At 43.3% G+C, this 20,586-nt stretch overlaps 3 protein-coding genes across 4 annotated transcripts; all 3 read right to left on the minus strand.

Annotated features, from left to right (window-relative positions):
* Positions 1-3,782: 3,782 nt before the first annotated feature.
* On the minus strand, positions 3,783-6,842 carry LOC137913780 (gastrula zinc finger protein XlCGF8.2DB-like). The gene is made up of 2 exons (XM_068757418.1): positions 6,598-6,842; positions 3,783-4,428 (listed from the first exon to the last, which is right to left on the minus strand). The coding sequence occupies exons 1-2, from the start codon at positions 6,840-6,842 to the stop codon at positions 3,783-3,785; spliced, it is 891 nt and encodes a 296-aa protein (XP_068613519.1).
* A 741-nt stretch (positions 6,843-7,583) lies between these two features.
* Positions 7,584-14,508, minus strand: LOC137915970 (zinc finger protein 501-like). 2 transcript variants are annotated; one of them, XM_068759103.1, is made up of 3 exons: positions 14,337-14,365; positions 13,618-14,073; positions 7,584-8,568 (listed from the first exon to the last, which is right to left on the minus strand). In XM_068759103.1, the coding sequence occupies exons 2-3, from the start codon at positions 13,985-13,987 to the stop codon at positions 7,835-7,837; spliced, it is 1,104 nt and encodes a 367-aa protein (XP_068615204.1). In that variant the 5' UTR covers positions 13,988-14,073; positions 14,337-14,365; the 3' UTR covers positions 7,584-7,834. The 2 variants fall into 2 exon arrangements, with proteins under 2 accessions (XP_068615204.1, XP_068615197.1); XM_068759096.1 differs by lacking the exon at positions 7,584-8,568 and having other exon boundaries at positions 11,919-14,073; positions 14,337-14,508.
* A 399-nt stretch (positions 14,509-14,907) lies between these two features.
* Positions 14,908-19,888, minus strand: pbx2 (pre-B-cell leukemia homeobox 2). The gene is made up of 8 exons (XM_068755367.1): positions 19,644-19,888; positions 18,966-19,039; positions 17,731-17,975; positions 16,913-17,103; positions 16,589-16,724; positions 16,138-16,279; positions 15,831-15,925; positions 14,908-15,682 (listed from the first exon to the last, which is right to left on the minus strand). Exons 1-8 carry the CDS (start codon positions 19,886-19,888, stop codon positions 15,602-15,604), a joined length of 1,209 nt encoding a protein of 402 aa, XP_068611468.1. The 3' UTR covers positions 14,908-15,601.
* Positions 19,889-20,586: the final 698 nt, after the last annotated feature.

Below are 20,586 nucleotides of genomic sequence, written 5' to 3' on the forward strand. Positions count from 1 at the left end.
GACGACATGAGTCTCCTCCTTCAGTACAAGCTGCTCTCCCTCCTGACTGGTGAGGAGTTCCTCCGGTTCCTCTTTCAGGTGAGGAAGCTCTGGGTCCTCCTGCTTCATGCTGGACTTCACCTCCTGGTTCCAGAGCTGCTGGTCAGCAGGGACCTCCTCCTCCTCCTCCTTACAGACATGACGCTGTGGGTGATCTGGAGGTACAGAGAACAAGAGGAGTGTGACGCTACTGTGATGACAAAGACGTCGATGATAATGATGATGCATATATTTATTAGATAGAATGTTAGAGCAGTACAAGTATAGTCAAACAGTAGTATGTATTACAGTACAAGTACAGTCAAACAATAGTATGTATTATAGTACAAATAAAGTCAAACATCCTGTCTAAGAGGAGCATTTCAAAAAAGCCCCTGCGGTCTTGTTTCCGTTGAAAGTCCTTAAAATATATATACGAGGAAAAGAGTTGCCGTTTGACAAAATATGAATAAATTGACGGTCAAATCTTCCGTTTTATTAATGTATAATGACTTTTTGTTTACCTATCCTGTGTAACTTCAATTCGGGCCTACGGCTCCGATCCAGCAGTCCTTGTTGACGATCTATCTCCTCTTCGTCCTTGGAGGCAGTTTTTTCAAACTTTCCAAAAACATCCTCCTCCGGAGCTGTTAGTCGCTTTTTAACTACATTTCCCAAAATGTCAAATGAAGACATTTTTGTTAGCTGAACGAAATACTTGAGAAACAAATAAAATACCGACTTTCACTGATTTCACGTGCGCAGAGAGCTAACGCTACAAAAAGCATTTGTTGACTTCCGGTTGTTTCCCCCACACATCAGCAGCATTTAGTAGCTTTTTAACAGAAAATTTACGAAACAAATACAACATCAACTATCGCCGATTTCACGCACGTGAAAATCTAGCGCGACGAAAACGTATCCGTTGACTTCCGGTTGTCGTTCCAACCCAGAAAAACCGCCGACGAGGAAATCGTCCAAGCTTTTTTTATTCCGCTGTAGCTGATGGCGTGGCATCAAAATTGGAGAGTTTAAAATGAAGAGAAAGGAATAATTAGCTTCCATTTATTCCACCCGGAACTAAAAATAAATTTGGGGAAAACATAAAAATGACAAAAATAGGATAAAAAATATTATAAATCAAACCGCAGGAAATAAACATTCACTCGTTCATTTTCTGCAACCACTTATACTGTGGAAGGGGACCAATAATATAGAGGTATAGATGATCATTTGAAAATCTGGTTTTCTTCTCCTTCAGGGAGCTGAATCAGAAGAACCTCATTGTAAGAATGAGAAAGATGGGTGGCTTCGTTATAAATATGGCCACATGAACAAATATCCCCCTGGTCGATGAAGACAAAACTCCACATCACATTTTTGAAAGAACGCATTACTGTAATACTTCTCATTCTCATCACTGAAAATTTCATTCAAATACCGTGATCAAATTGACCTCAAACTCACAAGGATCCCCTCAGATTACTTATTCATCTATTGATGAACCTTTCATGTCTTATTTTACCATATTTGCTTATTTTATTGTATGACGTTTAGTTTGGCCATGAAACAAAATAACACAAACATCATCTGTACAGTACCGTATATTGCAGATGCAATGCTCTCTCCCTCTCTCGATTGCCCTCTCATTTACTAAATGCATTCTCTCTTTTTGAGCTGTTAAAATGAAAAGAATTGTAACGCTGCCCGGCCGAAGAAAAAATACATCAGCTCAAATCAAAGCTAATAACAATGGAAAACGTTTTTAATTGCTATATAGACACAGACACAATGACATAAATGATTCAGTATTACTGTGATAGAAAATGTGAGTTTTATTATGAGTTTTACCTTTGAGACGATAGCAGCTAACAGCGGTGAGCCCGTGCATGGGGGGGGGGGGTAATAGCATCTTACAGGTACACTTGCATAAACTTAAGACATGATAGTTAATCCTTTGGAAGGCTGTGTGTTCTTGATAGCATCATTCTCTTCGAGGATTGTACTTATTGTCGATGTACTCCGCTCGTACTAGCGTGCCAAATCTCTTACGGACACCACGGTCAGGTTGATCAATAATTTCATGCTTCATCTCCATCTTCATCATCGTGCATCTTTTCTTCTCACTGCCATTCTCACCACTCACCTTTTTTGGACCCATCACTGATAAGGAATACTCACAGATAAGAGCCAAAATCACGTAAATGATGGAAACACAACACGGGAGACTCGCAGGATGCGAGTACGGAAGGTGGCGACGACCTGAACCGAACGAGTGAAGCTCGCTTGGAGCTCGGCCGTTTGGCACCAGCATCTGGAAAGTTGCTCATATCTCAAATTTATGCTCGTCTGATGATGATGATGAATATATTTATTAGATAGAATGTTAGAGTACAAGTACAGTCATACAGTAGAATGTATTACAGTACAAATAAAGTCAAACATCCTGTCTAAGAAGAGCATTTCAAAAAAGCCCTTGCGGTCTTGTTTCCGTTGAAAGTCCTTAGTACATAAATCATCGACATTTAACAATAGAAATAAAAATAAAACCAATATTAAATTACTCAATTGATGCAAAATAACATTAGAAAAATAAAAATAATTTTACACCACAGATGCAAAATGACAATAAATTACAAAGACACTTAATATGTGCAACGTAGGTGGACAAAAAAGGGTGTGTGTGTGTGGGGGAGAGAGTCGTGATGACTGTCTCCGTTTCTGTCCCCCTAAAAGGTGTATTTTTAGGGCAGTTTTGAAGGAGGTCAAAGAGGTGCATGTTTTAAGGGCAGGAGTCAAACCGTTCCACCCTTGGGTGGCCGTATTGTAAAAAGATGATTTACCCATGTTGGTCCTGTAAGAGGGGGTAATCAGGTTGTTGTTTGAGCTCCCTCTAGTGTTGTGGCTGTGGGTGTCACTAAATCTTTGGAGGTGTTCCTTCAGGTATGCAGGGATTGAGGGGACTGAGGGCAGAGCTGCATTGACTATTTTAAATGCCAATCCCATTTTCAGTTGTTTAACCCTGTCTTCTACCCTGAGCCATTTTAGGCTAGAAAAATGTCCAGGAAGAAGGTGGGTCATGGGCCCCAGATTGAGGAGTAGCCAAATGAGTTTGTTTTGGGAAGTTTGGAGCTTGGGAAGTCTCAAAGCAAAAATATTGCTCGCAGGTTTTCTCATATCTCGGAACACTCGTATGTCAAAGTGCTCGTAAGTCGAGGTGTTACTGTGTATTCATTCAGAATGATAGTAATGAATAAAATACTCAACACTGTGTAACAGTCAAATAGCGACCTGTACCTTTAAGGAGGCGTTGCCTCTTATGACGTCTCCAGGCATGTTGTCATGGTTACCCTATGTTTTTCCGCTCTTCAAGCTGGTCGATCTAACTTTAAATACAAATGTTTTCTGTTACTTATTAATATTCGGTGGTGGTTTGAGTGCTGGCAACTATTATTTCATGTTTGAAATGTTACTCGCCGTACAACCGGGCTTGGTAAGGTTGGAGTTATTTTAATAAAAGACGAGCAGTTCGTGAAATCCCAGTAAAAGTCTGGCTGTGAGTTTCTGCGTCGCCTTTTTCTCTTCACGGCTTCAACCGAGCGACACGCACTCAAAACCATTACAATTGTAATTATTCATAGCAATTAATTCTACATAACAGACTTCTGAAGGCAAAACAATACTCTTAACAAATTCAGTCTCACAAAGTATTCGTTGAAATGAGAACAACTCGATGTGGTCCATTTGGAAAAAAAAATCTTTAATCATTTTTTAAATTTCAGCACGTCGGACTCTCCACACATTTTATCCTTGTAATGATTCTCCCTTGTATGAATTCTCATGTGGCAAGTCAAGTACTTTTTCAGTCTGAAATGTTTCCCGCATGTTTCACAATCATAAGGACTCTCATCAGAGTGGATTCTCATGTGGCTAGTCAAATAATATTTAAGTCTGAATCGTTTCCCACATGTTTTACATTCATAGGGCTTTTCTCCTGTGTGGACTCTCATGTGTGTATTCAAGTGATATTTAAATCTGAATTTCTTTCCACATGTTGTACAATCATAAGGCCTCTCATCAGTGTGGAATCTCATGTGTGTATTCAAGCTAAATTTAAGTCTGAATTGTTTCCCACATATTTTACAACCATAAGGCGTCTCGCCAGTGTGGATTCTCATGTGATCAATAAAGTTACCTTTCTGTCTGAATTGTTTCCCACATGTTTTACATTCGTAGGGCTTCTCACTAGTGTGGATTCTCATGTGGACTTTCCAGCTCCTGCGTGTTGTGTAACTCTTGTTACATAATGTACAAACATATGGCTTCTCACTTGCATTATTTCTTCCCTGGGACTGAAGCTGGGGCTCAATCTCAACATCTTTTCTGCTCGTTCCACCTCCCTCATCATGGCTGACAGATACGTGAGAGCTGTTAGAGATCAGCAGGTCAATGTCTGCTGCTCCAACCACAGAGCTTATAATCGGCATGTTGACGACAGACTCTGTCTCTGCTGCACCATCTTCATCTTCATCTTCATCTTTCATGTCCAGAGTCTGATCTTCACTCTGGTCATTTTCCTCATGAGTTGGAGTCAGCATGACGACATCAGTCTCCTCCTTCAGTACAAGCTGCTCTCCCTCCTGACTGGTGAGGAGTTCCTCCGGTTCCTCTTTCAGGTGAGGAAGCTCTGGGTCCTCTTGCTTCATGCTGGACTTCACCTCCTGGTTCCAGAGCTGCTGGTCAGCAGGGACCTCCTCCTCCTCCTTACAGCCATGACGCTGTGGGTGATCTGGAGGTACAGAGAACAAGAGGAGTGTGACGCTACTGTGATGACAAAGACGTCGATGATAATGATGATGCATATATTTGTTAGATAGAATGTTAGAGCAGTACAAGTACAGTCAAACAATAGTATGTATTACAGTACAAGTACAGTCAAACAATAGTATGTATTATAGTACAAATAAAGTCAAACATCCTGTCTAAGAGGAGCATTTCAAAAAAGCCCTTGCGGTCTTGTTTCTGTTGAAAGTCCTTAAAATATACGAGGAAAAGAGTTACCGTTTGACAAAATATGAATAAATTGACGGTCAAATCTTCCGTTTTATTAATGTATAATGACTTTTTGTTTACCTATCCTGTGTAACTTCAATTCGGGCCTACGGCTCCGATCCAGCAGTCCTTGTTGACGATTTATCTCTTCTTCGTCCTTGGAGGCGGTTTTTTCAAACTTTCCAAAAACATCCTCCTCCGGAGCTGTTAGTCGCTTTTTAACTACATTTCCCAAAATGTCAAATGAAGACATTTTTGATAACTGAACGAAATACTTGAGAAACAAATATAATACCGACGTTCACAGATTTTATGTACACAAAGAGCTAACGCTAAAAAAAAGAATTTGTTGACTTCCGGTTGTTTCCCCCGAGAAAAAACTCCGACTAGAATATCATCCAAGCTTATTTTTTCCGGCTGTTTGCGACAGTAAAACTACTCCTACCGATGGCGGGTATAGCGAGATTTCTGTTGTGTGTGTGATCTTTTCAAAACGTTATAGTGACAATCCTTTTATTTTTCTACACATAAGGTTTGAGCCATTGTGTTAAATACAATTTTATTTCGTTCTAACAATGTTGTCACTGAGTACTATAGTTCCCTTTGGGTACGTGTTGTGTAGGGGCATCAATTAGCGTGACACATCCCCTTTTTCAATGTGCGCAGTGCCGCGCAGCCAAAGATGAGAGAAGCCTGCTTCCTGCTAAATTGTGCTCCTTGTGTCTCCCTATAATTTAAGATAGAAATTGGCCCGTTAAACTATGTGTTGTTCATCTTAAATCATCATGAGACTTCTTAATGAACAAACGAGCTTGCGCTCTAACTTAAATGTCGCCGTCTCTATTGGTACTTGATGTTATTATAGGACTACTATGTTTACTGTGTAAATGATGTGTGTTGTTTTTTTTATTGGACCATTGTGTCTGTAATAAAATATTTGATTGATTGATTGATATTACAATTCCTCGTGCTCTATCTCCAATCATCTTGTGCCCCCTGCTGGTCACATAGTATATCATACTGCATATCAAGACAAACTATGAAACGACTTAATGTTAATAAGATCATGAGCCGTTTTTAACTCTCATAAACGCACTTATCAGTGACAAGGTTGAAGTTTTTTTTCCTTGCCCACATAGGGAGCTGTACTGTTGTCACTAATTCATGCCTCCTGCCGCTGTTCTAAAGGGCTTGTCCTGGCATCGATTAGAACCTGCGGTATCCAGAGCTTTGCCTCTTGTGTCTCTCTCCCTGGCCATGGAGACCATCTGAAACACACTACGCATGCAAACCAGATTTGTTCAAATTCTCCATTTTCCTTCGGTTCTTTATCTCGATTGAGATGTGTATAAGCAATAACGAGTCAATATTACTGATTGTTTTCAGTAATCACAAAGGCTGTAAGGAAATCCAGCACTGGACTCTTCAACAGAAGCGGGATTCTGGAAGAGAGTGACTCGATCTGCCTCAACAGAGATTATTGCCAGGGAGGAAAGCCGCCCTTGGTCAGCCCGATCCCGGCTGTACGCTCTCAGTCTTTTCAAGGCCGAGGACGACCTTTCCACGGACGCCGTTGTCGCCGGTATTGTGAACGCCAGCTGGAGTAACTTTGTCGCCTCAGGAACCGTCTTCATCAGGTCATTCTGGGCCCAAATGCCGAGCAGCTGTCTCGGAGTCTTGCATTCCTTCCTCACCGTCTGTGAGAGTCCAATGAGATCCGCCTTCAGCCGGACAAAGTCAAAGAACTTCGCGTATCTGGAGAGGCTCTGCATTTTGGTGTCGTCAAAATCGTGTGACATTTGCTTAAATTCTCCAGCCTGCCTTCACACAATTTTTCACTTTTTTTTCACATCCTCCATCACTCTGCACTGTTGACCTGAGGTACTTGAAGTACTCTACATTCTTTACTTCTACCTGCTCCCTGCAGGTCACAATGTCACCTGCAAACATCATATTCAAAGGAGCTTCCTGTCTCACCTCATCTGTTAGTCTATCCGCCACCATGGCAAACAAAAAAGGGGCTCAGAGCTGATCCCTGGTGCATCCCACCTCTACACTAAACTCCCCTGTTACTCTTACGGCACACTTCACTGCTGTCGTACAACTGTCATACACGTCCTGAAGTACTCTGACCTACTTCTCTGCCACTCCACAGTTCCTCTCTGGGCACCCCGTCCTAGGCTTTCTCTAGATCTACGAAGACACAATGCAGCTCCTTCTGACCTCCCCTGTACTTCTCCATTGCTAGCCTCAATGCTAACAATGCGTCTGTGGTACTCTTCCTCACATAAAGGCATACTGCCGCTCACATAAACAAACTTGCACTGTTTAAAACAGAATTTCCTTGGCATATACATACAGGGATGTTTTCAAGTGTGCTTTAAAAGTTTGGATCAGCACTATGTGAAAGGACAGCATTCCCCATCACCCTCTTCGGTTCTTTTGTTTGGCGGGTCAAAGTATAGTACCAGAACACATTTGACTTGGTCTCATAGTTAAACCTTTATTGACGAACGATTGCATCTGCAGCCGGAGACAAATACCTGGTCTCTTTATAAAATAATCAATGCCGTCATCATTCATGGCCAAATAATTCTACACAACAGATTTCTGAAGACAAAACTATATTCTTAACATTACCAACTCAGTTTCAAAAAGTATTCTTTGAAATGGACCACTTTCTTTAGTCAAAGTGGTCCATTTGAAAAAATAATCTACAAATGTTTTGATTCCACATCCTGAATATCTTTTTTTCATTGATATTTCAAATGCTACACTTGTGAGCATTCTCCCTCGTGTGGATTCTCATGTGCGTATTCAAGCTCATTTTAAGTCTGAATTGTTTCCCACATGTTTTACATTCATAGGGCTTCTCTCCTGTGTGGATTCTCATGTGTGTATTCAAGCTAAATTTAAGTCTGAATTTCTTTCCACACGTTTTACAGTCATGGGGCTTGGCACTAGTGTGGATTCTCATGTGGGCTTTCCAGCTCCTGCGTGTTGTGTGACTCTTGTTACATAATGTACAAACATATGGCTTCTTACTTGAATTATTTCTTCCCTGGGATTGAAGCTCAATCTCAACATCTTCTCTGCTCGTTCCACCTCCCTCATCATGGCTGACAGATACGTGAGAGCTGTTAGAGATCAGCAGGTCAATGTTTGCTGCTCCAACCACAGAGCTTATAATCGGCATGTTGACGACAGACTCTGTCTCTGCTGCACCATCTTCATCTTCATCTTCATCTTTCATGTCCAGAGTCTGATCTTCATTCTGGTCATTCTCCTCATGAGTTGGAGTCAGCATGACGACATCAGTCTCCTCCTTCAGTACAAGCTGCTCTCCCTCCTGACTGGTGAGGAGTTCCTCCGGTTCCTCTTTCAGGTGAGGAAGCTCTGGGTCCTCTTGCTTCATGCTGGACTTCACCTCCTGGTTCCAGAGCTGCTGGTCAGCAGGGACCTCCTCCTCCTCCTTACAGCCATGATGCTGTGGGTGATCTGGAGGGACAAAGAACAAGAGGAGTTTGATTAAAGAATTCAAATTCTTGACCATAAAATCAAATTGTGACTTTCTAACAGAAAAAAAACATTCTACAGTCTAAGCAACAATTTGTGAGTCGTTTCCACATTTCTCTCATCTCTACGGATACTCGTGGTAACTCAAGATAATTTCATGTCTGAATTGTTCCCCACATGTTTTATAATAAGGCTTCTCATCATTTTGGATTCTCATATGGATTTTGAAACAAACGATACCCACAGAATGTTTACCATGTTTCACACCTATGGCTTCTCTTCAAGCTCTTTTGTTTTGTGTGACTCTTGTTACATAATGTACAAACATATGGCTTCTTACTTGCGTTATTTCTTCCCTGGGATTGAAGCTGGGGCTCAATCTCAACATCTTTTCTGCTCGTTCCACCTCCCTCATCATGGCTGACAGATACGTGAGAGCTGTCAGAGATCAGCAGCTCAGGGTTTTCTTCTCCAACCACAAAGCTTATAATCGGCATGTCGCCGACAGACTCTGTCTCTGCTGCACCATCTTCATCTTCATCTTCATCTTTCATGTCCAGAGTCTGATCTTCACTCTGGTCATTTTCCTCATGAGTTGGAGTCAGCATGACAACATGAGTCTCCTCCTTCAGTACAAGCTGCTCTCCCTCCTGACTGGTGAGGAGTTCCTCCGGTTCCTCTTTCAGGTGAGGAAGCTCTGGGTCCTCTTGCTCCATGCTGGACTTCACCTCCTGGTTCCAGAGCTGCTGGTCAGCATGGACCTCCTCCTCCTCCTCCTCCTCATGATGCTGTGGGCGACCTGGATGGACAGAGAACAAGAGCAGTGTGATGCTACTGTGACGACACAGACGTCGATATATGAGGAAAAGAGTCACCGTTTGTTGAAATATGTATAAATTGTCCGTCAAGTATTTCGTTTCATTCATTAAAAATGACGTTTTGTATACGTGTCCCGTGCTCCTCCAATTTGGGTTCAACGCAGAGATCCAGCAGTCCATGCCGATGATTTATTCTCTTCTTCGTATTTGACAAAAATTTGTTTGTAATACGCCAAAAACATCCTCAAAGCTCCAAAAGAAGAATTTGCCTAAATTGGACTTAGTACTCGAACATATATAATACGAATTTCCACTTACATGACTCACGGAAAAAGCTAACACTACTATATCATACGTTGTTGTCCCCCCCCCCCCCCCAGACAAACCTACAACTACAGGAAATCATCTATGGATTCAAACTTTGAGTGTCAAATATATAGAACGGGATAATCCGCTTCCGTTTATTCCGCCGGGTCCTCAAAAAGTCAGGGAACACATTTCTTTCAAATGAAAGTAAATTGAAGAACAAGTTTGTGCTAAACTGTATTCACATATATTTTGCCATATAGCATCACTCTTTACCCCCCCCCCCCCCCAAATACTCACCAGAGATGCTGCATTTATACACAAAATCCATCCTCCTGTCTTTACGCAGGAAGACCTCCATGACTCTGCTGTGGAGGCGACCTCTGCGCTTCAGTTCCATCAGCAAGTCCTTTTCTATCACCATGGAAGCCAAGGCTGTGACGCGCATCTGTCCGCTCGTTTTCCTGGAATACGTCTTTGCCCTCTCGAGGGCGGAGGACGCGCCCCCGACGCGCGCAGCGGCGGCCGCGGGGATCGTGAGCGTCAGACACGCCAACCTGTAGAGCTGCGGCATGCTCTCCCGCAGATCCTTCTTCTGGAGGAAATTGAGGAGAGCGGTCGGGCATTTCCCTTTGAAGTCCGCCATGGCGTACATCACAGTCAACTCAGTTTTCAGGCAGGGCAGATCGAAGAGCGTCCCGTAGCTCTGCGTCAAGCTGGAGAAGGCGGAGTGCGGAAACCTCTTCCGGTGCGCCAGAAAGTGCTGCTGGTCGAGGAGGGAGAGAAACAGCAAGTGCTCGTGATCCTGAAATCGATTCCGAATCTGGCAAAGAATGTTGTCCAGAACCCCGCTGTGGAGGTTCTGGTAATGCGCACGAATGTCACTTTGCGCCGGCCCCGACGTCCGTGCGCTCGGAGCGCCCGAAATGCGCACAGCGGATGCGTAAAGATCGCCGAACCGGCCCTTCTCCCGCTCGAGGCTCTCGGAGAACTCCTTCACCTTTGCCAAACAGAACTGCGCTTCCAGCGTTCTGCTCTGCAGAATCCCAAACAGGACGCGCGCGTGCTCGAAGATCCCCCTGAACGCGCACAGCAGGAAGCAAAACTCGAAGTCATCCAGGCGCGAGAGGAACCAATCAGCGCAGCGCACCGAGTCCTCCTCGTACGCGTCATGGTGGTCCAGGATGTGGCCGAACAGCTCCTTGAGGTCATTTCTCTTCCCCAAAACGGTGCCGACCAGTCGGGAGGCGCACGCCCAACGAGCCGGCGCCGCGCGAGGAAGGCGGCGCGTGCACATTTGGTCCAGTAACTGCGCGGGCTTCGGAGATCTGGAGAAAAACGCAGCCAAGCCGTCGAGACAGGAGAAAAAGATCTTACATGCTTTGATCTTTGACACCCCTTGAGTCAGAACCGCGTTCAGGTGATGCGCGTAACAGTGGATGAACAAGGCCATGGGCGCGCGCTGCTTGATTATGGCCTGCACCCCATTCAGTCCGGATGACGCGGCAGCTGCGCCGTCGAAACTTTGCGCCACAAGTTTATCCAGACACTCGTATCCCTCCAGGAGACGCACGACGAGAGCGGCGACGTCCGCGTCGCGTCTGACGTCAGCGACGTCCTCGAATTTGACGAACCGCTCCGTGACGCCCGCCTCCGTGACGTAACGGAGCGCCAGCGCGAGCTGCGCCGCGTTACGCGCGCACGCCCGGTCCACCAGAACGGCAACGAAGGGAGACTCGGCAACCTCCTTTTTGATCTCTCCCCCAATGACGTCACCGATAGCGCCGATCAGATCGATCTGCATTGTGCCCAAAGTCCCGCGAAAGACCTCGTTGGCGGACAGGTGGTAGTGCAGGTCGGCGTTCCTCTCGGCAAGGAACGCGAGAAGCTCCCGGCAGTCCGCGGATCCGGCGCGTCCGGCGCGTCCGACGCGCGTCTCCCAAAACACGACGCAGTCGATCAGTCTCCTCAGCATTTCCCGGTTCCTCTTCACCCTTTCGTTGTGGAGCTCCGCTTCCCTGCTCAGGTGCTCGTCGCGCCGCGGATCGTCTCCGACGTCCCCGACGTCCCCGAATGTCCGGAGGCGCAGCGCCGCGTGCAGGTGCCCCGCCGTGGCTTGGTGACGCACCGCCGCCTTCGTGAGGCAACTCAAGTTGGCGAAGCCTTTGTGGCTCCAGGCGCCGAAGCGACCGACGGCGAACAGAAGGCACTCCCAGCAGTAGAGCCTGCGGTGCGTCTCGGAACCCGTGATCCAGTGGTACCGCTGGTACGCGGTGGTTTTGAAGTGACGCACGAAGCCCTTTCCACGCTGAGACATGCTAGCTAGCGTCGGGGTCGGCCGACCTCTCCTCACAATCTCTTGCTTCTCTGGGAAAGTCCGCCCTGAAAATGGATTTATGAGTAAATCAGAGACCAAGTCAATGTTGGCTTCTCCGCCAGCCATCTGCTCCAAACGTATATATATATACATCATAAAATAGGCTCGAAAGTGAAGACAAGGAACAAAATCACCTCACACGTGTTTTTGCTAGCAATGAAGTAGCCTGTAACAGCCTGAGCTGATCCTCCAATCAGAGGAAGGGAAGATGGTGACGTCGTGCGGCAGGAATCTGATTTGTTAAAGGAACAGGCCGATTGAATACAGTTTTACGTTGCCTCGGCCAGCAGTACTTATTGTGAAGGCCCTGGGCAGATTAAATAACACCTGGCAACACACGAAGGCTGAATCTGATTGGACAAAAAAAAAATTGAACGTCCACAAGAACACAAACATGTGTTGTCTTGCTGACGCAGACGAGGTATACTCCTTTTCTGTGGCATGCTGGGTAATGGAGTTCTTATTTAAATAAACTACTAACAACACAAAACATACACTTTGAGTTGGTCTCATAGTTAAACCTTTATTGACGAATGATTGCATTCTACAGACAGAAACAGATATCTGGTCTCTCTCTTCATAAAATAATCAATCATTATTCATGGGAAAATAATTTTACATAACGGCTGTCTGAAGACAAAACTATATTCTTAACAATTCAGTTTCAAAAGGTCTTCTTTGAAACGAGAAGAACTCGAAGTGGTCCATTTGAAAAGAAATCTAAAAAAAATTCTACGTTCATATCCTGAATATCTTTTTTTGCGTCGATATTTCAAAGTGAGGCCTTCTCACCAGGATGGACACGTTTCGTGTGGCGTTTCAAATCATCAGCGTTTCGGTTCGCCGCACGTTTTACACTTGTGTGGATTCTCATGTGGGTAATCAAATGAATTTTCTGTCTGAAATGTTTCCCACATGTTATACAATCATAAATCCTCTCATCAGTGTGGATTCTCAGGTGGTTTTTCAAATTAATTTTATGTCTGAATTGTTTCCCACATGTTGCACAATCATAAGGCCTCTCACCAGTGTGGATTCTCATGTGTCTCATCAAGGTACTTTTTTGTTTGAAATGTTTCTCACATGTTTCACAATCATAAGGCTTCTCATCAGTGTGGATTCTCATGTGGTTATTCAAGATACATTTCTGTCTGAAATGTTTCCCACATGTTTCACACTCATAAGGCTTCTCATTAGTGTGGATATTCATGTGGCTATTCAAATCAATTTTATGTCTGAAATGTTTCCCACATGTTTTACAATCATAAGGCCTCTCATCAGAGTGGATTCTCATGTGTCTCGTCAAGGGATTTTTTAGTTTGAATTGTTTCCCACATGTTTCACACCTGTAAGGCCTCTCATCAGAGTGGATTCTCATGTGTCTCGTCAAGGCAGTTTTTTCTTTGAATTGTTTCCCACATGTTTCACATTCATAAGGCTTCTCATCAGTGTGGATACTCATGTGGATTTTTAAGTTTGTGTGTTTTGTGTAACCCTTGTTACATAATGCACAAACATATGGCTTCTTACTTGCATTATTTCTTCCCTGGGATTGAAGCTCAATCTCAACATCTTTTCTGCTCGTTCCACCTCCCTCATCATGGCTGACAGATACGTGAGAGCTGTTAGAGATCAGCAGGTCAATGTCTGCTGCTCCAACCACAGAGATTATAATCGGCATGTTGACGACAGACTCTGTCTCTGCTGCACCATCTTCATCTTCATCTTCATCTTTCATGTCCAGAGTCTGATCTTCACTCTGGTCATTTTCCTCATGAGTTGGAGTCAGCATGACGACATCAGTCTCCTCCTTCAGTACAAGCTTCTCTCCCTCCTGACTGGTGAGGAGTTCCTCCGGTTCCTCTTTCAGGTGAGGAAGCTCTGGGTCCTCCTGCTTCATGCTGGACTTCACCTCCTGGTTCCAGAGCTGCTGGTCAGCAGGGACCTCCTCCTCCTCCTCCTTACAGACATGACGCTGTGGGTGATCTGGAGGGACAGAGAACAAGAGGATGGAATGTTAGAGCAGTACAAGTACAGTCAAACAATAGTATGTATTACAGTACAAGTACAGTCAAACACCCTGCCTAATAGGAGCATTTCAAAAAAGCCCTTGCGGTCTTGTTTCCGTTGAAGGTCCTTAAACAATATATATATATATATATATATACGAGGAAAAAATGACAAAATATGAATCAATTGATCGTCAAATCCTCCGTTTTATATTTAATGTATAATGACTTTTTGTTTACCTATCCTGTGTAACTTCAATTCGGGCCTACGGCTCCGATCCAGCAGTCCTTGTTGACGATTTATCTCTTCTTCGTCCTTGGCGAAAGATTTTTCAAAGGTTCCAAAAACATCCTCCTCCGGAGCTGTTAGTCGCTTTTTAACTACATTTCCTAAGAAGTCGAATGAAGACATGTTTGTTAACTTAACGAAATACTTGAGAAACAAATATAATGCCGACTTTCACTGATTTTATGCACACAAAGAGCTAACGCTACAAAACATATTTGTCGACTTCCGGTTGTTGTCCCCCAGAAAAACCTCCGACTAGGAAATCAGTCAAGCTTTTTTCTTCCGCTCCCGCTGACGCCATGGAATAAAAATTCGAGTGCCTCAAATCAATAGAAAGGAATAATCTACTTTGATTAGCGACTTTGAGTTTTTAGAAAAGCGCTATACAAATAAAATGTTTTATTATTATTATTAACTTCCATTTATTTCTCCAGGGACTGCCAAAAATTGGGAAACACAATTCCCTTAATGCAAGTCAAATTTAATAACATGTGTACTCCGACAGATTCTTCTGCACTTCATTTTAGTCCTAAACTGAACAAGGGTCACACTCTGGTTGTGAATACAGAGTCTTTATTGTAAAAGAGGTAGAGAGATTACAGGTGTTTTCGCTGTGCAGAAAAAAGACAGCACTGTTGATTTACTCATTCAAACCGTTAATGTGGACTCAGTCACATCTCATTCAATTAACAGGGACGCCCCGAAGAAAACAAACAACACAGAGACAAACAGACAAATCTTTGGATTTTTCTCTACTGCCCTCTCATTCACTAAATGCATTCTGTTTTTGAGCTGTTAAAATGAAAATAATTGAAGCACTAATAATAAAACAGCAATAACATTCATAATAGTAATAATATAGTGTACTAAAAACAATAATAATGCCATCCCATCCAACCACAAACCTCAGTAACATGTCAAACGTAGTGGAAAACAAGCCCTACAGTCCCAATAATAAAATCACACCTGCATGCACACAACACACACATTTTCACTCTACCATACTTGCACTCAGCTAATCATACAAAGATAATGACCAATGCTGAGCTGTAAGAAAAGAAAAAAAGAAAAACAGTGTATATTTAAACTTGTAAAACCCATACAAACGACATACAAAAACAACTGCAGCCAAGTGGGAAGTGTGAAATCATTCTTTATGTCTTTATCCATCATCAAACTTTCCATCGCTGTCGTTCTGTGCCAGAAGGCAGAGCCATCAATCAGAGTTCTCTGAGTGGTCACTGTGGGGCGAGGTGCCGGATCGGGGAGAGTTTCGGCCATGCCAGTTCCCATTAGCCTGAGAAAGGCAACAAAGAAGAAACATACATGACTATTTTCCGCTGGAAAATCTTTTCATTGATCTTTCGTGGGGCTTGTTGTTACATAGAAATGTAAGCAGTGCCTTAAACCTTATCGAGCGAATGTGTGTGCAAAACCACACGTACCTGCACGCCCATTTGATAAGCAGCCGGCTCGCCATTCACAGGTGGAACTCCGAGGAAGAGGTCAGCGGATCCGGAAAGAGAGAAGGAACCAGACCCTGAAGGAGGTAAGAAAAAACCGGGACAGAATCGATTTATATTATTGACCTTTGTAAATTCTGCTTGTTCTAATAGATACTGCCACCAGGGCAGCGGTCATGTAATCACCGGCGTTGGCTAACACAAGATGGGTCTTGGTCTAACGTAGATCCAATCAAATCATACTGCCAGGATTTATTTTTTTGCTTTTCTTTCACAGCATTTTTGGTACCTGTGGAGTTGGGAGTGTGCGGAGAATCGTCACCCTGTCTGGCTCCCAAGGCTGTCTTCATAGCGTAAAGGTTGGCCTCCTCTTGGAACTTGCCAATGTTTTTTTTGTAACGAATTCTTTTGTTGCCAAACCAGTTGGAGACCTCGCAGAAAACACAAAACAAAGCGTAAACCCTCTGGATGAAAATGAATTTATTTTTCAGAACAGCTGGACAATCTAACCTTCAGCACCAGGTTTCAATCGGTAAAAACGGCAAAGTATAAGGTCATTGAATCATAAAGGTTCCTGCTCTGACCTAAAAAAAGAGTCTATATTTTTTCACTGACAATTAAACTCAACTGCAGACCGGTTTACCTTGACAGTCCTTTTGTGACTAGAATGCACGCAAAAAAACCCAAAGCAAAATAAAAAGCTCCACACTGATTACTCTGGAGCATCATCAGTGGTTTACCTGAGAAATAGTGATTGCACACTGTTTGGCAAGTTCCTCTTTGGCTTCTTCGCTGGGATAGGGATTGGATAGGTGTGAGTAGAAATACTCATTCAGGACTTCTGTGGCCTGTTTGCTGAAGTTGCGCCTTTTGCGCCTGATGAAAGACAAAGAGATTAACAAATTACTGATTACATTTTTGTCACAGCTAGCCTCTTCTTTACAATTCTGAAGAATATTAAGACTAAATGAAGACTCCTTCACAAAACTAAACGGTGTGTAAAAAATTATGGCTGGGGGGGGGGGGGGGAATAAAAAGTACTTCATAAAACGGCAGGCGTCTACCTTGCATCAAGGAAGCGGGACCTCAGGATCATGACTGCCTCACAGGTGCTTTGCTTCAGCTGGGACTGGATCGAGCTGAACTTGCGGTGGATGATGGCCACCATGCGCTCGATCTCCCGCGGAGTCACGGGCCGCGTGCGCGACTGCTCCCTCAGCAGGTTCATGACATGGGTGGTGAATTCAGTGCACGCCTGGGAGAGGTGTTGGCAGGTAGGTTAGGTTCAACTTTTACTGTCATCACACACGTAAAACTACAAGGTAGCGTGTGAAGTAATTAAGCGTATTACTCCATGTTGGTTGATTAGGATTATTCGTATTATGAATTACAACACAGAGTTAGTTTGATATGACTGACAGAAAGCATGTGTAGAAAAGTATAATTATTAAAGATCTTTGCAGAAGCTGGTAAATCCTGCTCATAAATTCAACATCTGAAGGCCCACGATGCTTTTTAGCTCGAGTTTACTCAATGAAGTCTAAATGCAGCAAGTTCAACAGAGCATTCAAACTATTTCTGTTCTAAATTATCATGAAAGAAAAATCTATTTTAATGGTGAACATGAATAAAATGGCAGAAAGTGGCCTCAGCGCAGATCGGAATTAGAGTTGCTCTGCTAATCTCCACATGCTGCGATCAGAGATCAGTAGCTGATACCTGATGTGTTTTTATCAACCAACTAAGAACGCGAGAAAGTTCTCAATCAGAGAGGCGCTATGCGACTTAACATGTCAATGAATTACGCTTCAGGCGAGCAGTTTTAGTTCAGGCAAGCATGTACGGGCAAGGTCAGTGCTCGTCTCCTGTTGCGACACGGTACCTGCTCATACTTCTCCAGCTCAGTGTGGTAGATACTGCGAATCTGGCTCAACTTGCTTTTGTAGTCGGAGTGTTCGAGTGAGCTGTCAGGTGACATCCCTCCTGAGCTGGTGGCGGCGGAAACAGCAGCAGCAGCGCCGCCGCCCTTCTCCGGGCCCGCCACACCCTCCGCCAGCAGCATGTTGTCCAGTCGGACCAGCTGTGGATCCTGAGGCTCATCCTCCTGCGTGTTCCTCATTGACAGGCCTGCCAATGAAATAAATGTGACCGTCTTTGCGTGTGTGATATGAACACATTGTAAATGTGTTAACACTTTTTTTTTTGTTCTGGTGCAACTAGGAGAGTTGAATTAAAATAGCGAACACAATAGATGCTGATAATGTTTTGCACGAGTCACCTGCATCTCCAAAAGCAAACAAATGTCACATTCATTAAAAAATAAAAAGCATGATAATCAAACAATATTGTCCCACATATACTTGGGTATAACAATGAGCATGACATTTTGTATTGGACACTGCTGTGTTCTCTTCTTCTCTGGACATCTCACTCATTTTGGAAACACAGCCAGAGCTGTTGAATAAATATACAAGAATAAATGCAATAAAAAGCTAAAATAATCCTGATCTGAATGTTGTTATTCTTATTTCATGGTCACGAGTTGGATAAGTATCAGATCTTGTGCCACATTTGAAATTCACTGAAATCTGATTTGAAAAGATCATACAGTCCTGGCAAAATCTGAGTCGAGCCACATAAAACCAGACCAAGAAAAAGTGGGTCTTTTTGACCTGTAATGTGAACGCGGCCATAGATAAAGGAAAATGTATATGGCTCTCATTTTATATGACTAATGAACAATAGTTCTGTGTAACTAAGCATAATTAAAACTCTAAAATAGCCACATCCAAATAACTGCTGAACGTTGTGATTATTTGTTGTTATTATCATTTGTCAGGTTGTGACACTGTCCAGCCCTCTTCATTCTTCCAAAGTTGTGTAATGATTTTACTTGTGTAAAATTATCCCGGATGGTATTTTCTCTCGAAACAGATTTACATCTCGATTTGGCCAATTGCAGATAAACACACTTGTTAATGACAAGTTCAAATTCCATTCATGAGTGTGCACAATGTCAACACGGTCTAATAACGACGTAATCAAAGCACAGCAAGGCAGCCGTAGCATTTATTATGGATACACGCATTAAAATACATTTGTAATAAATAATATTACCGGTTTTTTCCTTGATCTCACACAGGACGCTGAATAAGGCGGGTTTCATTCGATGACAGTTCAGTGCATGTTTCCTGCGCATAAAGAAAAGATGCATTTTAGCTCAAACACAGGGCAGACAGGTAGCAAAACAAAAACACAAACGTGACTTCTCAACCAACCTTATTTACCACGGCTAATGTAGCAAACGTTAGCTTCTTGGTAGCCTCAAGCGTCACAGTTAGCTATTTGTAGCCCATGAGAGTTGAATTCGGTCGCAATTTATATTTTGATTTGTTTGCGATATGATTTAATCTTAACGTGTGATTAAAAAGTAAAAAGTATACTTTAGGAGTAATGGTACTTGTTAGCTACCTGTACCTATACATCGTTAGCCTGTTAGTCTAGCAGACGAACAATAGCTAACGTTGCTATTTCTGTTAGCAGAAATACGTGTTTACAGATAACAATATATAAAATAAAAGATAGATAGATATATTTGCCAAACTGTACGCAATGTAAATGGATTACAACAAAATAAACGTTATTTTCATTCGCGAATTAGGTAGCTACTGACTTAATATTTTTAATAGATTTAAGTTCAGGAAACTTTGTGACTCGTCCGCCAACAAAGCCACAAAAGAAGAAAAAAAAACAGTCGCAACGATCATAAAACAAAAAAATAAAGTTCTCACTAACTTTGCTTGCGCCTCGTCCAAACTTTGGTCGGTGATAGTCATTATTTGCTGCAGTATGTCTCCAATATCTTTGCGGGGTTCGTGTCCGTTTTCTGCGCCTTCGAGGCCCGAGTCCCTCCCACCGTCCGACCGATGCTGGGAAGGTTGATGAACCGAGTTAAGCGCATGCATCCCAGCGTGGCCACTAATGCCGAGTCCCCGGCCGCTGGAAGGCCCATTGCCAGTCAGAGGCTGCTGCTGCAACATGTTCAGCGGCGCACGGTGGCGACGACTGCTGCCCGACTGCGCGCACTGACACGCACAGCGCGATCAGAGGCATCGCACGAAACAGGATCCCCTAGCGTTTAACAGGAAAATGTACAATACATCTGCTACGAGCCATGTCGACATGTTTAAAGGCTGATTGCATCCATCCTAATCCAAAATGCATCCTATCCCCATCAATGCTCACAAGCGTATCCATAAATAAAAACTCCCTCCTCCACCCGATCTCATTGTCTAATAAACATACTGTATCTTGATTAAACCTACGTTCTTAGGAGTTGAAAGAAATACCTGCAATATTCGTTCATGCTTCCTACCAGGTGTCATCTCCACATTTGCCATGTCTGTGCAAAATATGTACAAAAACACAGGTGAGATATGGCCAAATATAAAATAATAGAATAGAATAGAAAGCCTTTATTGTCATGGCATAATGGATACACAATGAGATTAGAAATAATATGACTGGATCCACATCTCTCAGGTCAGGTTTCTTTCATTCCCTGCCTTTCTCTTCCTGATTTTTTTTAAACACCTGATAGAATGGGTTTTTCTGTGACAGCTGACACTGTAAGGTTGTAAACAACACAGCCACACGAACACACAAAAAATCTGCACCCACACTATTTCCAGAAAACAGCAGTCTCGCATGTGTATCAGGGACAAGCAATGACGCAAAC

The sequence above is a fragment of the Brachionichthys hirsutus genome, chromosome 3 (genome assembly GCF_040956055.1).
Source record: "Brachionichthys hirsutus isolate HB-005 chromosome 3, CSIRO-AGI_Bhir_v1, whole genome shotgun sequence".
In the NCBI taxonomy this organism is placed as follows: Eukaryota; Metazoa; Chordata; class Actinopteri; order Lophiiformes; family Brachionichthyidae; genus Brachionichthys; species Brachionichthys hirsutus.